Raw genomic sequence first — 21509 nt, 5'->3', positions numbered from 1 at the left:
GGCATATAGTAAGCACGTAACCAACTCCACAATTATTATTTCAGTACTCTGCACACAGTAAGCACTCGATAATAATAGTGGCTCAGTGGAAAGAGCCTGGGCTTCGGAGTCAGAGGTCATGGGTTCGACTCCCGGCTCTGCCACTTGTCAGCCGTGTGACTGTGGGCGAGTCACTTCATTTCTCTGGGCCTCAGTTCCCTCATCTGTCAAATGGGGATTAAATGTGAGCCTCACGTGGGACGACCTGATGACCCTGTATCTCCCCCAGCGCTTAGAACAGTGCTCTGCACATAGTAAGCGCTTAACAAATACTAACATTATTATTATTATTATTAATAACTGCGGCCTTTGTTAAGCGCTTATTATGTACTAAACAGAAGGGTGGATCCAAGCACGTGGGGCTCTGTCCTGGCTCACAGCCTTCACCCCCATTTTACAGATGAGGGAACTGAGGCTCAGAAGTGAAGTGACTTGCCCCGGGTTACACAGCAGATAAGTGACGGAGCCGGGATTAGAACCCTTGACCTTCTGACTCCCAGGCCTGGGCTCGATTCATTCATTCGATCGTATTTGTTGAGCGCTTACTGCGTACAGAGCGCTCTAGTACACGACTGGAAAAGTACAATACGACAAACGGTCACATTCCCGGCCAAGCTGCTTCTCGCTGTGGAATCAATAAATGAGTCAGTCATATTTACTGAGCGCTTACTGTTCGCACGGTATTTAAGCGCTTGGGAGAGGACAGTAGAACTGTAAACGGACACATTCCCTTTCTACAACGAGTTTACAATCTCCACCAGCGGTTATAGAAATGAATAAATGATGTAGAGGGACATAAGCGCCGTGGGGCTGGGAGGGGGCGATGAATAAATAGCACTGATTACGGAGCGCTTAAGAGAGCACGAAGAACACGAGAAGGACTCTTAGAGAGACACCAGAAGGAGGCCACGGGAAGAAGAGAGGTCTGGGAGTCAGGAGCCCCGCGTCCCGGTCCCAGCTCTGCCCCAGGCCTACTGAAGCGGTCAATCAGTCGGGCACATACCGTGTGCTGAGCACTGGGCTAAGCATTTGGGAGACAGCCATAGAGTCAGTAGACCTGAACTCTGCCCTCAATAAAAGTCAAGAGGTGGAGACGGACACTCAAATGAATTAGGGGGAAGTAAGTCATGGGGTATAGACTGTAAGCTCACTGTGGGCAGGGAATGTGTTTGTTTATTGTTTTATTGTCCTCTCCCAAGCAATTAGTACAGTGCTCTGCACACAGTAAGCGCTCTATAAATAGGACTGAGTATAAAGATATGCCCACGAGCGCTGCCGGACAGAGGAGGCGAGTCCCCAAGGGATACTCAGGGGCCGAGGTGCCAGCTCAGGAGGGAGATGAGAGATTATTCAGTGAAGACCCCCCCGGAGGAGATGTGACTTTAGGAGGGTTTTGTAGAGGCGGCGGGCGAGCCATGGTGTGCCGGGTGGGAAGGGGTCGAGGCGGGGGGCAGAACGCAGAAGCAGCGTGGCTCAGTGGCAGGAGCCCGGGCTTGGGAGTCCGAGGTGGTGGGTTCCAATCCCGGCTCCGCCACTTATCAGCTGGGTGACTTTGGGCCAGTCGCTTCACTTGACTCAGTTCCCGCATCTGGAGAACGGGGATGAAGAATGCCAGTCCCACGTGGGACCACCTGATTGCTTTGAATCTCCCCCACTGCCTAGCAAGCGCTTAACAAGTACCGTGATTATTATCACTCTTAATAATAACGCCTAGTGCAGCGCTCTAGGCATAGTAAGCGCTCGGTAAATTACGACCGATTGAAGTCCCGGGCCGGTGTGGAGGGGAGGGCAGGAGCAAGAGGCCGGTGGCGGGTCGGGTCCCTCGGACGGGCTCTCGCCCATCCCCACGGTGCGGATTTGGTGACCTCTTCAGTTCCTTCACCCTCCGACTGTCCCGGTCCCCCCGGGGGGTGAGAGGGCGAGGGGGGCGTTGGGACCCCAGGTGTCCGGGCCCGGAGGAAGAGGAGGGGAGGCAGAGGGGCGCAGGGCAGGCGGCCCAGCGGAGCAGAGGGACGAGGACAGCGTGCCAGCCTGTGGGCCGAGGCCCAGCTGGCTCCACCCGGTGCCCGCCGGGGAGGGGGCGAGGGTGGGAGGGGGCAGGCCCGCTGTTTTCCCCCCAGTTTCCTCTAGCCGTGTTACTGCAGGATGTGGAGCAAGCGGGTTCTCAGAAACAAAGGGACACCGGAGGCGGAAACCTGCTTACATCATTCCTCTCCTCGAGGCGGAGGAGGCAGGGGCCGGGTGGAACTTGCCGGGCGGGGACCGGGCCCGCCACCTGCCGCTTTCCCGAAACCCCGTTCCGTTCCCCCCGCCCCGCCTGTGCCTCAGTTTGACCATCCTACGGAGGGCCGCCCCCGCAGGTCTTCCCGCCCCTCTCTTCTGGTCCTCATGGGAGGCGTGGAAGGAGTACTGGGATTCGGGCAGGGGATAGAATGAACCCTGGCCCCTTCTTTTTATGGTATTTATTATTACGGTATTTCTTAAAACACTTACTATGTTCCAAGCACTGTTCTAAGCGCTGGGGTAGATGCAGGGTCATCAAGTTGTCCCATGTGGGGCTCACAGTCTTCATCCCCATTTTACAGATGAGGGAACTGTGGCACAGCATTCAGTAGGATTTATTGAGTGCTTACTATGTGCAGAGCACTGTACTAAGCGCTTGGAGTGTACAGTCGGGCAACAGTTGGAGACCGTCCCTGCCCCGCGCCGGGCTCACGGTCTAAACGGGGGAGACAAGACAGCAAAGCGAAACAGAACAAAACAAAACAAGCAGTCTAGCGCAGACATCAAGATAAATAGAATCATAGAGCTATACACATCATTAACAAAATAAATAGGGTGATAAATAATATATACAAATATGGCCAGAGCTAGGGGGAAGAGCAGAGGGTGGGGGAGGGGGGAATGGGGAGGGGAGGAGGAGCAGAGGGCAAGGGGGGCTCAGTCTGGGAAGGCCTCCTGGAGGAGGTGACCTCTCAGGAGAGTTTCGAAGAGGGGAAGAGAGTTACTTACCCCAGGTCACACAGCAGACAAGTGGAGGATCCGGATTAGAACCCACTTCCTCTGACCCCCAAGCCCGTGCTCGGGCCACAAGGCCACGCTGCTATTTGTTAAGCGCATACCATGTACTAAGCGCTGGGTTAGACACAAGGTAATCAGCTTGGACACAGTCCCTGTCCCACAGAGGGCTCACGACTTTGTCCCACTTTGCAAAGGGAACCGAGGCCCAGGGAAGGTAACAGACTTGCCCAATATCCCACAGCAGACAAGTGGCAGAACCAGGGGATAATAATAATAATAATGGTGTTTATTAGGTGCCTAGTATGTGCCAAGCACTGTTCTAAGCGATGGGGTACATACAAGGTGATCAGGTTGTCCCCGTGGGGCTCACAGTCTTCATCCCCATTTTACAGATGAGGGAACTGAGGCCCAGAGAAGTGACTTGCACAAAAAGTCACACAGCTGACAGTCCCCTGCTAGACTGTGAGCCCGTTGTGGGTAGGGACTGTCTCTGCTGCCCAGTGTTCTACACACAGTAAGCACTCAATCGATACGACTGAATGAATGAATAATGTTGGTATTTGTTAAGCGCTTAGTATGTGCCCAACACTGCTCTAAGTACTGGGGGGGGGAGATACAAGGTCATCAGCTTGTCTCATGTGGGGCTCACAGTCTTCATCCCCATTTTCCAGGTGAGGCCCAGAGAAGTGACTTGCCCAAAGTCACCCAGCTAAGTGGCGGGGGCAGAACTAGAACCCACGACCTCCGAGTGCCCAAAGTCACCCAGCTGATGAGTGGCGGGGGCAGAATTGGAACCCACGATCCCTGACTCCCAAGCCTGAGCTCTTCCCACTAAAACCACGTCCTTCTGACTCCCAGCCTGGGTTCTAACCATTCAACCACCTCGCCTCCCCCCTCTGAGAGCTCTTCAGGGGCAGGAGGGTTCTGATAATGAGGTGCGACGTGGCTTGGCGGAAAGAGCCCGGGCTTGGGAGTCAGAGGTCGCGGGTTCTAATCCAGACTCCGTCGCTGGTCTCCTGGGTGACTTTGGGCAAGTCACTTCACTTCCCCGGCCCCGCCACTTGTCAGCTGTGTGACCATGGGCAAGGCACTTAACCTCTCTGTGCCTCAGGGACCTCATCTGTCAAATGGGGATGAAGCCTGGGAGCCTCACGTGGGACCACCTGATGACCCCGGATCTCCCCCAGCGCTTAGAACAGTGCTGGGCACATAATAAGCGCTGAATACCAACACTATTATTACTGTCATTATTATTATTCTCTGGGCCTCAGTTCCCTCATCTGGAAAAAGGGGGTGAAGACTTGGAGCCCCGCGGGGGACAAGACAACCCGATGACCCCGGATCCCCCCCTGCGCTTGGAACATTGCTTGGCACCTAGTAAGCGCTTAACAAATACCAACATTATTCTTAATAATTCCGTTAGAGAACGATGGAGGGGAAGGGGGGCGGTTTCCGGGCCGCCTCCCCTTTGGGATGGAAAATTCCAGGCCTCGCTTCGCCTCCCCCCAACGACTGGGGAGTCGAGGCCCCACCTGACACGTGACCGCGGGGAGGGGGGACCCTCGTCACGTGACGGAGGAGACGCGCCCCCGTCACGTGACTCCGGGGGAAACGACGGCCCAGGGGGAGGCTCCGGCCCCGCCCCCTTCCGCTCTGGCCCCGCCCCCTGCGCGCGGCTCCTCGAGGCCCCCCCCCTCCCCCCTCCGACGTGCCCTGCGTGCGTCGGCCGACTTCCGGTGGGGCGCTGTTGCCCTTGTTTGGGCAAGGAGGGGCGTGTCCCGGCCGGCTCCCCTGGCCTCCCTCCGCCTGCCCGCCGACCTCCCCTCCCCGGTGACGCCACCGCGTCCGGCCAGTCCTAAAACCGTGCCGGGCGGACGCCGGCTCCCAGTCTTCACTTCCGCCTCGTCGGAGCGGAGTGCCGGAGCGAGGAAGATGCTGGGCCTGCAGAAGAACGCCGTCATCGGCCTCAACCTCTACTGCGGGGGCGCCGGCAGCGGCGCGGGGGCCTCCCCGCCCGGAGGGCGCCTGCGGCCCGACAAGGCGGCGGCGGTCGGCGAGGGCCCGGCGGCGGCGGCGGCGGCGGCGGCCCGGCGCGCGGGCGGGGGAGGGGAGGCCGCGGCGCCGCTGATTGGCGGAGGCGCCGGCGCGAGCCCCTCGGCGGCGGCCGGCCTGGGGGTCGCGCGCCCGGCCCCCATTGGCGCCGAGGGCCCTGACGTCATCGGGACCCTCGCGCCCGCCCGGCGCGCGCCGCCTGAGGGGACGGAGCCGCCGCCGCCGTCGGCCGCCGCCGCCGCCGCCGCCCTCCTCCGCCCCGAGGACGAACTGGACGGCTACGAGCCCGAGGCCCCGGCCAAACGTCCGGCCCACCTGGCCGTGCTGGACCTGCCCGGCCAGGCCGGCGGCTCCCTGCCCTCCACGCCGCCGCCCGACGACCGCGACGACATGGCGGACGGGCTGTACCGCCAGTCCCTGGAGCTCATCACCCACTACCTCCGCGAGCAGGCGGCCGGACGGAAGGACGAGCCCCGGGGCCGGGACCGCCGGGCGCTGGAGACCCTGAGGAGGGTGGGCGACGGCATCCAGCGCAACCACGAGACCGCCTTCCAGGGTGAGGGAGGCCTCCGGCGCATGCGCGAAGCGGGCGCGCCCCTCCCCCCCCCTCCGTCCTACGTACTGAGCGCCCTCCCGGAGCCTAATGGCACCCCTCCCCCCCCCCCCGTCCCCTCTCCCCGCAGGCATGCTCCGCAAGCTGGACATCCAGAAGGAGGAGGACCTGAAGGCCGTGTCCCGCGTCGGCACCCACGTTTTCAACGACGGGACGACGAACTGGGGCCGCATCGTGACGCTCATCTCTTTCGGCGCCTTCGTGGCCAAGCACTTGAAGAGCATCAACCAGGAGGGCTGCATCGACCCCCTGGCCGAGAGCATCACGGAGGTCCTGGTGACCACCAAGAGGGACTGGCTGGTCAAACAGAAAGGCTGGGTAAGGCCTGCCGGGGAGCCCGAGGACGCGGGTTCTAATTCCGGCCCCCGGCCCGCCGCGTGGCCCTGGATGAGTCATCGCGCCCCCGACCCCTCAGTTTCCTCCTTCGACGGGTGGGGGTTCGAGAAGCCCCTTCGGACCCGAGGGCCTTGTGTCCGTCCACCCCCCGGGGGGGGTTACAGTCGCCCTTGGCCCATAGGTGTCCTTATAAATATATATAAATATGTGCTATAAACGTCACGTATCAGGATTGGGCTTTGCAGAGACTCTGTGTGGGGATGGGGGAGAAAAATCTCACCCTGGAGCGGCACCAGCGACGTGGCCTGGGGGTGGAGGGGCGAGACAGTGGCCCAAAGGAACAAAACCAATTCCCAAAGCGGAATTTGGGAGGCATTTGGGCCTCCTTGGGTGAGTGTGAGCAGCCAGAGGCCTCGAGGCGGAAACGGCAGCCTGGGCTTAGCGGGTGTCCCTTAACACGGACGCCTCGCCCCGGGGCGCGGAGGGGGTGGGCTTCCGGGCCTGGCGGAGAGGGAGGGCTCTGGCTTTAAAACCCCTTTCCCTTTCACCCCCTTCCAGGAAGGATTTGTGGAATTCTTCCACGTGGAGGACATGGAAGGCAGCGTCCGGAACGTGCTCCTGCTCTTCGCCGGGGTGGCCAGCCTGGGAGCCGGCTTGGCCTATCTAATAAGATGATGGGGGGACCCCCCCCCCCTTCCCCCTCGGACGCTCAGAGACTGACTTCACATCGGAGCAGACCAGCCCCAGGCGCCGGCCACCCGTCGGAACTGTCGCTTCTGCCGCCGGGAAGCTTTATTTATGAAGCCCAGCGTCCAGCCGCCCAGAATTGGCACCGACAGGCACCGAGCGGCGGCCCAGCCAGGCAAGAGGGTTTGGGCTGGTTTGGGGACGGATATTAACAGAGCCCGGTCGCCGCTCCCCCGAAGAGCCGTCCTCTCAAAGAAGTGGAAGAGAACCGGTTCGGGAGGTTGACGTACAGCTGAGGTTGACGTACAGCTTGGAAGCCAAGCTCTCGTGTTCGTTTTTTTGTTTTTTTTTCCCCTTGGAGTTTCCTCCCCCCTCCCCCCTTTTTGCTTTTGACTTTACAACCCGAAAATGGGGGCCACTCGGAGGAGAGCTCCGTTGGGGGTTTGGTCTTGTGTTCCACGTTAGGGTGTTTTGGTTTTGGTGGGGTTTTTTTTTTTCCTCTTGGTCGGGAGCCAGGCCCCAAGGAGGGTTAGGAAAGGCTCAGCGTCCCCAGGGAAGTTTCCTGAAATGAAAACCGAAGCACTAGCACTCTCCCACCCACCCACAGAAAGGTTTACACAGCTCTCCTCCCCTCCCTTAAAGGAAGTGGTCTTAAACTGATGAGGCCAGCCAGGTTAAAGAAGGCGAAAGGAGGGTCCTCCTCTTCAGTTCCAGGGCAGTGAGAAAGGTCAGCGTGGCAGTCTCCTCTTTCTCCTCCGCCCCCTCCCCCCAGCCCACCCATCCCCCTTAATCCCTGGGAGGCACAATTACTCAGTTTCCCTCCAGCTGGTGGCCTGCCTCTTCTGGCCCCAGGCCCAAGTGATTAGACCCCCCCCCCTCCCCCCGAACCGTCCGTCCCCCACCCCGTGTCCATCAACAAGTGCATCAGGAGCTCTTGGAAGCAGACTGTAAACTGTACATGTGTTCATACCTGTAAAAACTGTATATATATTTTTACAGAACTTTATTTCCCTGAAGTGGTATAAAGGAGGATTTTACAAACAACGTGGCAGCGTTGGGGGGTGGAAAGGAAGCTGGTGTTGTGAGGTTCGGAGGAGTGAAGCGCTTGAGTCTGGCATGGCGTCCCGGTGAGGTTCACTAAAATGCCCGCCGGTGGCCAGATCCACGCTGAGCCAAAGCAGGAGTCATTGCTGATTTTTGGGGGGGCGGGGTGTGGTCGTGAGGTCTCGGACTTTGGCGGGGCTCGGAAACCACCGACTCACAGTTGGGCTTTGACCGGATTTTAATGCTCCATTGCAGACCATATCCCCGACCCCCGGCCCCTATTTCGACCTCCCCCCATCCCCTTGGCCCCGGAAATCGGAACGTTCAATGGGGCTCGGGCCCCAGTTTAGACCCTCCGACCCTGCAGCCTTTGGTTTCCTCCGTGCGACCGGGATCGGATTTGAGTTGCCGGGTCTGGCTTCTGGACTGATCACCCCCTCCAATCCCCCCTCACCCCGGCTTCAACTGAAATCGGTGGCTTCCTTGGAAATGTCAGTAGAAGAAAGTGCAAAAGTGGAGCGTAAACATGGTGCTATTTATCAGGCTTTGCTCGCCCCGGCCGAGGCCTTGTCTGGCAATAAACTCATGTTTTGTTAAGAGTTGTTTTAAAATTTACTCTTCCAGTGGGTCCCAGGAGTCCCTCTGTCCAAAGCCCCGGTCAGTCTCTACCTTCTGACCAGGTTTGCATCCCCCCCCCCCTCCAATTCTGCCCCCCGCTTTTATTTGTCCCAGCCTCCCCCGACCCGGGACTCTTTTGGAATGACCAGTATTGGGGAGGGAAGCAGCTGAAAGGGCCTGCTCTTTCTGTCGTCCTCCCCCAAGCGCTTACTACAGTGTCCCGCTCCTCCTAAACGCTCAATGAATATCATCGATCGACCCCTCTCCCCCTCCCCACTGCTCAGGGTCTGGGGATCGCCCAAGGCTGCTTTCGATTTTGTTTTCCGCCTGAGTGCCCTCATCTCTCCGGAAGAAATGCGCCTTAACTTTCCTTGTAAAGCCCCTCAGCGTTTGGGGTTGTTTTTTTAAAATTTTTTTTATCTTTCCCAGAAATAGAAGCGACAAAGAATTTCCTCCCCCCCCCCCCCCCCGGGAAGAAGGGGGTGGGGGCGTGAGGGGCCAAGGGTGACTTAAAAAACCCATGAAATGGGTGGCAGGCGAAGGCTTGGAGAAGGTGTCAAACCTCAGAGGGTGGCAGAGAGCCGGGGAGGGGGGTGAGGGGCGGCTGCCCCGTCCTGCACCCCCAACCTATTGCCGTCGCCCAGCCCCGTCTGACCTTTAGTTTGTGGATCAGATGGGGGGGGTGGGGAGGGGGGAAATGGCGGGGCTCCCCCCTCTGCAGCCCCAGGAACCGAAAGCACTTTACAAACTGTTTTAAACAGCCTCGCAGCCCCTGCCTACGTGTGCAGAAAGCCCTGCTCCTAGGGGAGGGGATTTGGGGGAGGGGGTCCTTCCCCCCCCCCCCCCCCCAGCAACGGACACGGGGCCTCGGTTGCTTAGAGGGGACCCCTCCCCCCTGCCACCCACCCAGGTGGGTCGCCAAAAATCGAGTTAATTTTGTTTCTTTTTGACTTCCTGTTTTCCTGAGAAGAGAATAATAAATCTTTTATTTAAATGCAAGGCCGCGGTGTGGGTCATCCGTTGCAACGCCGGACGCCTCGTCGCCACCCCGGTTTACCGCCGTCCCCCCCGTTGGAGCCAGCTGAGTAAATAGGCCCGAGTTCGAGTGATCCTGCTCTCCTAAAACCGCCGCCCACCCCCGTGCCCAGTGGGCACCGAAGCCCGGAGGGCACGTCCAGGTGGTTTTGTTCTTCGTTGGCTTATTTGGGGGCGGGGGAGGGTCAAACTCCCTGCCCAAGGCCCCAAAAATCCCCCTTTGACATCTTTCCGCGGTTTGGGGAGGGTTGGGTGCTTTTTTGGGGGTGGGGGTGGACTCGTTTTGAGTAATTTCAGTATCACATCCCCCAGCCCCCAACACATAAACGTCGCCGTCCCCCCCCCCCCCCCACTACCATTCTGAGGTGAAAAAAGTAAACAAATGGCCTCCGCGGGGCAGGGAAGCGAATCACCATGGCAATGTGCAAATGTGAGGTTTTGCAAATGGGTTTTCGGCTGCGTACTGGACGGGGCTCGCAAAGGAAGAGGTGCCGTCCTGGCCCGGCCCTGCCCGCCCTTCCTCCGGTCCCGGGAGGCGGGCGAGAGATGAGATGAGTGATTCTCGCTCTTCCGCCCTGGAGCGAGGCAGGCCATCACAAAGCCACAATGTTTTCACTGTGTGATCGAAATTTCAAAGAGCTGTTTGTGTACGAGGCCGGGCCCTCTGCGGGACGGGGTGGGGGGAGGGGAAGAGGGAGTGTCGGGGGAGGGGGAGCCCTGGCAACCCCCCCCCAGCCTGGCCACCTATGACTTCCATTTCTGGGAGACTCATCTCCCCCCCAAGTGGTATTTCTTAAGTTCTTATTATGTGCCAGGCCCTGTACTAAGCGATGGGGTGGAGGCAAGGTAATAATAAGAATGACGATGGTGTTCGGTAAGAGCTTAGCGTGTAACAGGCGCTGTCGTAAGCGCTGGGGTAGATCCAAGCTAATGGGGTTGGACCCGATCCCTTTCCCACACGGGGAGCTCAGTCTCCATCCCCACTTTCCGGATGAGGGAACTGAGGCTCAGTGAAGCGAAGGGCCGAGCCCAAGGTCACCCAGGCCCGGCCCTGTGGCTGCTAGGCCCGGCTGCTTCTCAGCAGGCCTCGCCCACCGTCTTTTAACTTCCTGTTTACTCCCTCGGGGGCTGACCTTGCTAAACGTTGTGCCCTTGGGTGAAAAAGGCGGGGTGCCCCAGGGAAACCCGAGGAGGGCGAGCGGAGGGGTTGGGTTGTGCCAAAGGCCAGGGCGATCGGTCGGGTCCCGGACTCCGGCCTGGAAGCCCGCTGCGGGCAGGGAACCTGGCTACCGACTTGGCATTCTCATGCGTTCTCAAGGGCCTGCCGGGGGCTCTGGATGAATTGGATGGATGGATGGATGGATGGATGGATTTCTCCCGGTGGACCCCCCGCCTCGCCCCGCTCTGCCCGGCGGGGCTGCAGGGTTTAGGCTTCCTCCTCCTCAGTTTCATGGCTCGAAAGAGCTTCCTCCCTTTCCTCCCCTCAAGGTTGTAACCGCTGTTATCTCAGCTATGTGAGGCATGTGGCTGGGGGGGAGGGTGGGGGGAGGTGGGGCCCCAGGCGATGGGGCCTGGAGTCCGGCATTCTTCAGAGATAAACCTCCTTCCTTCCTCGGGGCGGCGAGGGGGAGGGCAGAGCCGGCCCGGCCTGGTTTTCTGTTGTTTTGGAGGGAGGAGCCGGGGCTGAGAATGGAAATCCACTGAGGAGGGGGCTACCTCTGGCGTGGATGACCTTTAACCCCCAAGACAGCGGGCGCCTCCTCCCTGTGGCCCCGTCCTGGACAACCTGGGGGGGTTGCAGGGCAGGAAGACACACATGCACTGCTCTCCCGGTGGTCCCGAAGGTCCCCCTCCCCATCAATAATAATAATAATGATGGTATTTTTTAAGTGCTTACTACGTGCCGAGCTCTCTTGCAAGCGCTGGGGGAGATAGACCCCGATTAGACTGGGAGCCCGTCGTTGGGCAGGGATCGTCTCTATCCGTTGCCGAATTGTACACTCCAAGCGCTTAGTACAGTGCTCTGCACATGGTAAGCGCTCAGTAAATACTATTGAATGAGATACAAGATCATCAGGTTGTCCCCCGTGGGGCTCTCGGTCTTCGTCCCCCTTTTCCAGATGAGGGAACCGAGGCACAGAGAAGTGAAGTGACTTGCCTAAAGTCACACAAGTGATTGAGAGGGGATTAGAACCCACGACCTCTGACTCCCGAGCCCGGGCTCTTGCCACTAGGCCACGCCGCTTCTCGTATTTATCAATCTATCAATCGTATTTATTGAGCGCTTGCTTTATGAGGGGCACCGGGCTAAGCGCCCGGGAGAGGAAAGAGCCCCGGCTTGCGAGTCAGAAGTCATGGGTTCTGATCCCGGCTCTGCCACTTGTCAGCTGTGTGACTTTGGGCAAGTCACTTCACTTCTCCGTGCCTCAGTGACCTCATCTGGAAAATGGGGATGAAGACTGGGAGCCCCATGCGGGACAACCTGATCACCTTGTATTCCCCCCCACTCCCGGCGCTTAGAACAGTGCTTGGCACATAGTAAGCACTTCACAAATGCCATCAGTGTTGTTATTATTGTAATTACAGAGTTGGTAGACCCCTACCCAAGATGAGCTTCCAGACTAGAAGGCGCTGAGGGCGCCAACCTCTTGTGATAATCCTCCGGGCTCTGGACTGGACACCCCCCAGGCTCTGTGGATATGTTCACTGGGGAGGGATTACTGTGGTATTAAGCGCTTATTGCGTGCCAAGCCCTGTGGCGAATATTTGTATTGGTGTCTGTCTCCCCACTTCTAGACTGCTGCGGGCAGGAAACGCGTCTGTTTATTGTTGTGCTTTCCCAAGCGCTTAGTACAGTGCTCACAGTGCACCGAATAAGCGCTCATTAAATGCGCTCGCGCAGCAGACAAGTCAGTTCTCTGTGGGCAGGGAATACGTCTGTTTGTTGTATTGTACTTTCCCCAGCGCTCATTACAGAGCTCTGCACACGGTAATCGCTCAATAAATACGACTGAATGGATGAGTGAATACAAGATAATCAGGTCAGACCCAGTCCCTTTCCCCCCTGGGATTCAGCCTCTAAGTAGGAGGGAGAGCGGGTTTTTAATCCTCATTTTTACCGGTGAGGAAACTGAGGCACGGGGACGTTAAAATGATTCTGATTCTCAGGCCCGTCTTCGAGGGCGGCTGCAGGGGCCGTTGGGAAAAGGGAGAATCGTCGCCATCTGCCAATCGTTCCCTAAAGCAAAAGCCCGGCGGCTCTCTAAATTTACGCAGGGCACCGAAACCCATCCTTGTATGGCGAGAGGCTTCTCTCCCTCAAGGCCTTGAAGTGGGGGAAGCTCAAGGGGGGGGGATATGGAGGGCGGGTTGGTGACGGGGTGGGGTCCTCGAATGCCCTTGAAAATTGTTTAGTTTCCTCTAAACAAAGGGCCTCCCTTCTCTTCCCCGAGGCCGGGCTGGTCTTTCGATTATTTTTTTTGTGATGGTATTTAAGCATTTATTAACATGCCGGCACTGTACCGAGCACTAGGGGGGATACAGGATAAGCCGGCTGGACAGTGGCCCAGATAATAATAATAATGTTGGTATTTGTTAAGCGCTTACTATGTGCGGAGCACATGGCGCTGGGGGTAGATACAGGGTCATCAGGTTGTCCCACGTGAGGCTCACAGTCTTCATCCCCATTTTCCAGATGAGGTCACTGAGGCCCAGAGAAGTGCAGTGACTTGCCCACAGTCACCCAGCTGACAAGTGGCGGAGCTGGGATTCGAACCCGGGACCTCTGACTCCCAAGCCCGGGCTCTTTCCCCCGAGCCGCGATGCAGATGGGGTTCACAGTCTGTCCCCCTTTTACGGCCGAGGGAGCCGAGGCCCAGAGAAGTGAACCGACTTGCCTCGGGTCACACAGCAGACGAGAGGCAGAGTTGTGATTGGAACCCAGGTTCCTCAACTCCCAGGCTCTTTCCTCTAGGCCACGCTGCATCTGATGATGACATCCGACCTCTTCCCTCTCCTTTCCCACCAATCGACTACCCCTCTCCCCTTCCCGATTATCCTGGGAGCTCTGGCCGGGAGGACTTAGGGGCAGGGAACGTGTCTGCTTATTCTGTTGCACTTGAACTCTCCCAAGTGCTTAGCAGAGTGCTCTGCGTATGATAAGCGCCCAATAAATACCATTGATCGATTGATGTCTACCAACGCTGTTATGCTATAGTCCCCCAAGCACTTAATACGGTGCTCCGCACGCAGTAAGCGTTCCGCAAACACGATCCCGTCGGATAGACTGACCGACCCCGCCTGGAAGAGCGGCACTGTGGCCTAGGGGGTAGAGCACGGGCCTGGGAGTCAGAAGGACCTGGATTCTAATCCCGTCTCGGCCACTCATTCATTCAGTGGCATTTATTGAGCGCTGACCGAGTGCAGAGTCCTGTACCCAGCGCTTGGAAAAGTACAATTCGGCAACAAATAGAGGATTCCCTACCCCAACAACGGGCTCACGGTCTAGAAGGGGGGAGACAGACAGGAAAACGAAACAGTCCGCTGGGTGACCTTGGGCCAGTTGCTTAACTTCTCCCTCCTTCAGTTACCCCATCTGAAAAACGGGGATGAAGACCGTGAGCCCCGTGGGGGGCAGGGACTGTGTCCAACCCGATTTGCTCGTCTCCAGCCCAGCGCTTAGTACAGTGCCCGGCACACAGTAAGCGCTTAAGAAATGCCACAATATGCTATTATTATGGGTAAGGGCAGCCCGCAGGCCTGCAGCTGTCTGCAAGGCTGGGTTAGGGTGGCTCAGTGGAAAGAGCCCGGGCTTGGGAGCCGGAAGTCATGGGTTCGAATCCCAGCCCTGCCACTTGTCAGCTGGGTGACTGTGGGCAAGTCACTTCACTTCTCTGGGCCTCAGTGACCTCATCTGTCAAATGGGGATGAAGACTGAGCCTCACGTGGGACCACCTGATGACCCTGTATCTACCCCAGCGCTTAGAACGGTGCTCTGCACATAGTAAGCGCTTAACAAATACCAACGTTGTTATTAAACTGGGCCGTCCCAGCAGGGGGAAGGTTTTGACGGTGCGTGCGGGCCGTAAGTGGCCCCCTGCCTTCTTTTTTCTCCTTCCCCCTCCTCATTTTCTCCCGTGGGAGCCCGGACCTCGACCGTTCACATCCCAGCACGTCGATCCGGTGCCCCCCGGACCACCCACGACCGCGCTCCCGCCGTTCGGCGCCTGAAACCCACCCCGGCCTCATCAGGCCCGCATTCCTTTCGGGATTCTCTCCTCGCCGTCGCCTCCCGTGCACACGTCCGTAAGCCTGTGCGTGCCTGCGTCCCTACGCCTGCGTGCGAGCGGGCCGGCCTGGCTCGGGAGACAAGGTGTTCACGGAGACGGGCCAGGCCAAGAACCAGATGAGGAAAAGAATGTGTTTCGAAGCTTGGGTGGCATCCAGGAGCCGGGGGTGCTGGCTTTTCGTTCTGCTTTTGTCTGTGCCCCACATTCCATTCCCCTTTTAAACCGTCTCCATTTTCTCTCTCCTCCCCAGACTCGGAGGAGCCAAGATGTGCGGGAGAGAGAGCCGGGGGCCTCAGTCGGTCGCTAAATTTACTGAGCGCTGACTGGGTGCAGGGCACTGGACTGAGCGCCTGGCAGAGGACAACATCAACAGACACGTTCCCTCTCCACAGTGAGTTCACAGTCTCGAGGGGGAGACGGACGTTCCAGACGTTAGCTGTCTTACCCTCTCGACGTTACAGTCTAGAGGGGGAGACGGACAATAAGAGAAATAAATACATTTCAGATCTGGACTTGAGTGCCGGGGGGCCGGAAGAAGAAAGGGAGCGGGTCGGGGCGAAGCGGAAGGAAAGAGGGCTTGATCAGGGAAGGCTTCTGGGAGGAGACGGGCCTTCCCTCAGAGAAGGCAGCCCACCCAGACGGTCCTGGGCCACCCCCCGGGCCCCCTCTGGAAGTCCTCCCGGCCGTCTGACCTCCTCCCATGGCTTCATCTCTTGTTTAGGGTGGAGTGAGGCAGGAGGGGGAGGGAAGGAGCAGCTGGTTTGGCCCTGCCTCCTTTGTATTGAAATTTCCTGCGGCCTATTTGTTTATTTCCTTCTCATTTCCCAACTTCGTGGGGGGTGGGGGAGGGAGGCAACGACCCAAGATGGCACCAGCCTCCCGTTTCCCCCTTCTCCCTTCGCCCCCCCGAGACCCCACGGACCAAGGTTTGGGGGGGAGGCCGGTGGAGAGCACTGGGGCGAAGGGGTCGAGCACGATCGTGCTCTCGAGTGCTCTCCAGCAGCCGTGACGTGCTGCTCCTCGGTTGGGGCCCGGCCCCCAGAGGGAGATGAAATCTTTTCTCAGAAATCCCCGCCTGGAGGCGGAGGAAGGGTGGGGGTGGGGAGAGAACAGGCCGCACCGACAAAGAACCCAGTTTTTTAATCGAATCGGGGGCCCGCCTGAGTCGTAGGAACAGCTGGCTGCTTCTGGGTGGGTGAAGGAGAGAGGAAGAGCTTACCTCCCCTCACTCCATCTGCTGCATCCAGCCCCCTCCCCCTCTCCTGGGGGACCTGCTCAAAAACCCTACTGTCTCGGGGGGGGGGGGGGGGTGTCTACAGCGACCCCCCACCCCCCAACCTAGAAACCCGGACCAGGCCCGAGGGAAGGCCCTTCTCTTATCTAGGGGGTTAAGAGGTCTCCGTTCCGACCCGTGTGGGGGTCTCTGCGGGGCAGAGACCCAGAGAGATGGAGAAGGCAGGGTCGGGGGGCTTCCCCTCCGCACCCCCGACCCCCGTCCGTCCCTGTCCGGTTCCCACGGCCTAGGCCTAGGGAGGAGCCTCACTGGGAGTAGGCAGGCAGAGAGTCCAGAAGGAGTCTGGGAATGGGGTGGGGCAGATCCAAACTTTGATCTCCAAACAAGAGTTTCCTTTGAGGAACCCAGGAAGGCCAAAGTCCCCGTGCTATTTATTCTGCCCCCCCCCCCCCCCCCAGCCAGGACTCCGGAAAGGGAGCCGGGCCGGGGACACTGACCGCCCCTTGTCCCGTGAGGCCGGGGAGGGCCGGGGGAGGGGGCGGGGGACGGTGCTGGCCCCAGCGGGCCGGGGTGCGGGGGTGGCTGGCTTGGCCTCGGAGAGTTTTCGCTGTCATCAAGAGAGCAGAAGCAGGCAGAGACCCAGGGACTTTCCCAAGCTGCCCCGCTTCCAGGAACCGCTCGGCCCCGTCCCCCCCTCGGCCTCGGCCCCGGGACCCCGGCCCCTCTCCGCCCCTCCGCTCCGCCCCGGGCCAGAGAGGCGGTCTCCCTTCCCCTCAGCGCCAGGTGTCCCGCTCCTTGACTCAGTTTACCTTCCCCTGGAGGGGCTGGCTGGGAGGAGGGGGAGGAGGAGGAGGAAGTGCTCGGTTTTGCAAAACTTAGGGAGAGGGGAAGCGAAAGCGGATCTGAGGGGGGAGGGAGGGCGGTGTTTGACGCACGGCCTGCTCCCCAACCCCCCACCCCTTCTCCTTCCTCCACTCTTGCTGCTCTTTGAGCTCAACCGGGGTGAGAGCTTCCCCCCCAACCCCCCACTGCGCAATACACATCCGGTGGGGCGGGGGGGAGGGGAAGGGAGGGGAAGGGGCGCTCGAACCCCTCCACATCCATGCCCCTGTTCCAGGACCTGTACTCTCCCCCTGCCCTCCAGGCCGGGGGCCGGGATGGGGGTGGGCTCCCGAGAGAGGGCTCCCCACCCAACAGAGGCGCGCACCCTTCCTCTCCAGGCCTCCCTAGGAATGGGGCGGTGGGCATCCCTGGCACCAGGCGTCCTGGTTCCCGGCTTCCTGCTCTGTGGGTCCAGAAAAGGGTTGGGGGCGGGGGGAGGGGGGTGGTCAGCTTCCCCCACCGTCCCCTCCCCCATCGGGGGCAGCTGGTCCCCGGGGAGAAGCGGGTGGGGTGGTTGGTTGGGGGGGGGGAGGGGAGGGAGGCAGGGCAGGTGTTTACCCCGGGGGGCGGGGGTTTCCCTGCCCAGCTGCCAGCCTCGCCCGGTGCCCCCTCCAGCCCCCCCTGCCAGGCCAGGACCCCCGGGGAGGGGGAAGGGATGGGAGGAGGGGAGGGGGTCTCTCCTCTGCGGCCTTGTCCAACAAGGGGAGCGGCGCATGGGGTAAAGTCCGGGGGTGGGTCCGGCCCCTTTTACCCCCTCCCCCCCCGGACAGGGGAGGATGAGGAAGGGGACACTCACCCACCTGGTCCATGGGGGCGGCTCGGAGGGGGGACCGTCTCCCCGTCCCCGATTGGCTCCCCGGGGGGGCGGGGAGGGCCAAACCCCAAAGCTGCCCAGCAACAGCCCTCCCCAACCTCCCCCGCCCCCGGAAATCAGCTGTGGTCGGCCTCCTCCACGCTCAGTGCTGTCTCCCCGCCTTGTCTCTGCTTTTCTGGGGCCATGTCTCTGTCTCTGCCTCCGTCTCTACGTTGTGTGTGTGTTTCTGTTTATTTCTATTGATGCAGTTAATGCCTGTCCACTTATTTTGTTCTGTTTTCCGTCTCCTCCCTTCTAGACTATGAGCCCGTTGCTGGGCAGGGATTGCCCCTGTTGCCGAATTGTACTTTCCAAGCGCTCGGTACAGTGCTCTGCCCCCACTAAGCGCTCAATAAAGACGACCGAATGAATGAACTGTACTTTCCAAGGGCTCAGTACAGTACTCTGCCCCCAATAAGCACTCAAAAAAGACAATGAATGAACTGTACTTTCCAAGCGCTCAGTACAGTACTCTGCACCCAGTAAGTGCTCGATAAAGACAATTGAATGAACTGTACTTTCCAAGCGCTCAGTACAGTGCTCTGCCCCCAGTAATTGCTCAATAAAGACAACTGAATGAACTGTACTTTCCAAGCACTCAGTACAGTACTCTGCACCCAGTAAGTGCTCAATAAATACAACTGAATGAATGAACTGTACTTTCCAAGCACTCAGTACAGTGCTCTGCCCCCAGTAATTGCTCAATAAAGACGACTGAATGAATGAACTGTACTTTCCAAGCGCTCAATACAATACTCTGCATCCAGTAAGTGCTCAATAAAGACGACAATGAACTGTACTTTCCAAGCACTCAGTACAGTGCTCTGCCCCCAGTAAGCGCGCAATAAAGACGACAATGAATGAACTGTACTTTCCAAGCGCTCAGTACAGTGCTCTGCCCCCAGTAAGCGCTCAATAAAGACGACAATGAATGGACTGTACTTTCCAAGAGCTCAGTACAGTGCTCTGCCCCCAGTAATTGCTCAATAAAGACGCCTGAATGAATGAACTGTACTTTCCAAGCACTCAATACAGTGCTCTGCACCCAGTAAGCGCTCAATAAATACAATTGAATGAATGTGTGTGTGTGTGCGGCGGGGGGGGGGGTGTCTCTTCTCCCTATTTCCGCATTTATCTCTCTCCGTCTCTCAGCCCACTCCTGGTGTCTCTGTCTCTCCTCCCTCCCACCACCCCCTGTCTCCCTGGTCTCTGGATGTGTCTCTGTGCCGACAGAGACAGGGAGGCCAATGGCGGATCTCTGGGGGGAGACACAGAGACAGCGACTCAGAGGCGAGACAGAGACCCCGTGTCTCTGCCTGCCGGTCGGTCTCTGCCCCCTCCCCCCGCCCCATGCCGCCCGTCCGGGTCTCGGTTTCCCCCCCACCGGTCCCGGGGGGATTTTTTGGCCAACACCTGCCGGGGCCTCGCTGCGGCGGACACCTGGGTGGGGGGGGGGGGACGGGGGTCACGGGGTCACCGCCCTCCCTCTCCGGACGAGCAGGCCTCAGCCGCTTTCGTTTTCCCCTTCTCCCCGTCCCCCGGGGCCCTTTCGACCCCTTTTTTCTCCCCCTCCCCCCCCAGCTGGACCGGGTGGTCGTCGGGGACCCCCGCGGGGCGGCCTGGGGGGCCTTGAGTCTTCCTCAAAGGGGGAGACCCCGCCCCTCCACGTGTGGGGAGGGGGCTCCCCACAGTCGGGGGGCGTGGGGGACGGACGGACTCGGGCGCTGGGGTTTAAGGAGGAAAAAAGGGGTGAGCAGGTTGGGACTTGTCTGGGCGCCCCCCTTCCCCGCCCCCCGCCTCAGTTATTTACCTTGAGAGCTGGCGGCGGCAGGAAAGGGGTGGGGAATGACGGAGGGCCGGAGGAATGTGGGCCTGGCAGGACACGGAGTACAGTATAACTGGGGCCCCTCCCGGCCTCCCCCCTCCAGACACCCGGCACTGGGAGCCCTGCCCGGGACCCAGGCATCCTGCCCTCCCGGCTCCCCCACCGGCAGCGGCAGCAGCAGCCGGGGGGCTCCCATCCTCCTCCTCCTGCCCCCCCGGGCCATTGGCTCAGTCTGCCTAAGTCAGGGCAACTGGAAAGGACCGGACGGCAAAGGGGATTGTGGGAAGACACGAGGTTGCCTCTCCGGAGGGAGTCGCCCCCCCCCCCTTAATGAACCCCGGTTTCAGAGACCCCCCACCCCACCCCCAGGAGCCTGGGATGCAGCGTGGCTCAGTGGAAAGAGCACGGGTTTTGGAGTCAGAGGTCATGAGTTCGAATCCCACTGGTCAGCTGGGTGACTGTGGGCAAGTCACTTCACTTCTCTGGGCCTCAGTTACCTCGTCTGTAAAATGGGGGTTAAGACTGTGAGCCCCACGGGGGACATCCTGATTCCCCTGTGTCTACCCCAGCGCTTAGAACAGTGCTCTGCACGTAGTAAGCGCTTAACAAATACCTACATTATTATTATGCAGCGACCCCCTCTCCCCAAGAAGGAGAGAGGCCTACAGAAGGGAGGGAGGCCTACTGGAAAAAACAGAGGCCTCGGAGTCAGGACCACCCGGTTCCAATCCCGACTCCCACTGCGTGCCCTTAGGCCGGTCGCTTGACTTCTCTGGGCCTCCGTTCCTTCCCCGTCCTCCCTTCCACTGAAGAGACTGCCGTCCGGGGGTGGAGCGGGGACCGGCCGAGCCAATCCTCGTGTGTCTAGCACGTGCATGCGAACCAGGATGATTACTATTATTATTTAGAGAAGCAGCGTGGCTCAGTGCAAGGAGCCCGGGCTCGGGAGGCAGAGGGCACGGGTTCGAATCCCTGCTCCGCTACTTAGCCGGGTGACTGTGGGCCAGTCACTTCACTGGGCCTCAGTTCCCTCATCTGTCGAATGGGGATGAAGACCGGGAGCCTCACGTGGGACGACCTGATGACCCTGTGGCTCCCCCAGCGCTTAGAACAGTGCTCTGCACAGAGTAAGCGCTTAACAAATACCAACATTATTTGTTGTTGTTGTTGTTAGAGTGGCTCGTCCGGGTTGGCGGCGGCCGGGCCTTCCAGGATCCCAGCGCGGCAACTGGAGTTTAACTGGGAGAACTGGCGCCCTCTGGCGGCCAATCACGTGGTCTGCACACGGCGGCGTCGCTCTCCTCCCCGCCCTTTGTGAAGCGCTTCCTATGTGCCGAGCACTGTTCTAAGCGCTGTGGGAGATCCAAGGTCATCGGGTTGCCCCACGTGGGGCTCACAGCCTTCCTCCTCCTTTTCCAGATGAGGTCACTCAGGCGCGGAGAAGTGAAGCGACTTGGCCCAGGTCACCCGGCTGACAAGCGGCGGAGGCGGCGTTTGAACCCACGGCCTTTGACTCCCAAGCCCGGGCTCTTGCCACTGAGCCACGCAGCTTATCTGGATCATCATCATCGTCATCACGGTACTCGTTAAGTGCTTACTCTATGCCAAGCACTGTTCTGAGCGCCGAAGGGAGATACAAGATGTGAGCATTGGTGGTTCGGTGGTAGAATTCTCGCCTGCCACGCGGGAGGCCCGGGTTCGATTTCCGGCCAATACAACTGCTATGTTGCCGTTAACTACCCAATTTCGGGCCCATCATCTTTTTTGTTGCCGATTTGTACATTCCAAGCACTCAGTACAGTGCTCTGCACATAGTAAGTGCTCAATAATACTATTGAATGAATGAATGAATGAATGAATACAAGGTCATCGGGTTGTCCCACACGGTGTTCGCAGTCTTCATCCCCATTTTACAGATGAGGGAACTGAGGCCTAGAGAAGTGAAGTAACTTGCCCAAAGTCACACAGCTGACAAGTGGTGG

General features: G+C 59.3%; 1 protein-coding gene and 1 non-coding gene across 2 annotated transcripts; both read left to right on the top strand.

The window, feature by feature from the left end:
• The first annotated feature begins 4896 nt into the window (after positions 1-4896).
• Positions 4897-8637, top strand: MCL1 (MCL1 apoptosis regulator, BCL2 family member). The gene is made up of 3 exons (XM_029055142.2): positions 4897-5668; positions 5796-6043; positions 6620-8637. The coding sequence occupies exons 1-3, from the start codon at positions 4993-4995 to the stop codon at positions 6734-6736; spliced, it is 1041 nt and encodes a 346-aa protein (XP_028910975.1). The 5' UTR covers positions 4897-4992; the 3' UTR covers positions 6737-8637.
• Positions 8638-21173: 12536 nt separating this feature from the next.
• TRNAG-GCC lies at positions 21174-21244 on the top strand. The gene has a single exon. It is a non-coding gene; the product is annotated as a tRNA-Gly (tRNA).
• The last annotated feature ends 265 nt before the right edge of the window (positions 21245-21509 follow it).

The sequence above is a fragment of the Ornithorhynchus anatinus genome, chromosome X5 (assembly GCF_004115215.2).
Source record: "Ornithorhynchus anatinus isolate Pmale09 chromosome X5, mOrnAna1.pri.v4, whole genome shotgun sequence".
Taxonomy (NCBI): Eukaryota; Metazoa; Chordata; class Mammalia; order Monotremata; family Ornithorhynchidae; genus Ornithorhynchus; species Ornithorhynchus anatinus.
The sequence above is the reverse complement of the archived record's forward strand: the minus strand, read 5'-3'. Positions and strand labels throughout refer to the sequence as shown.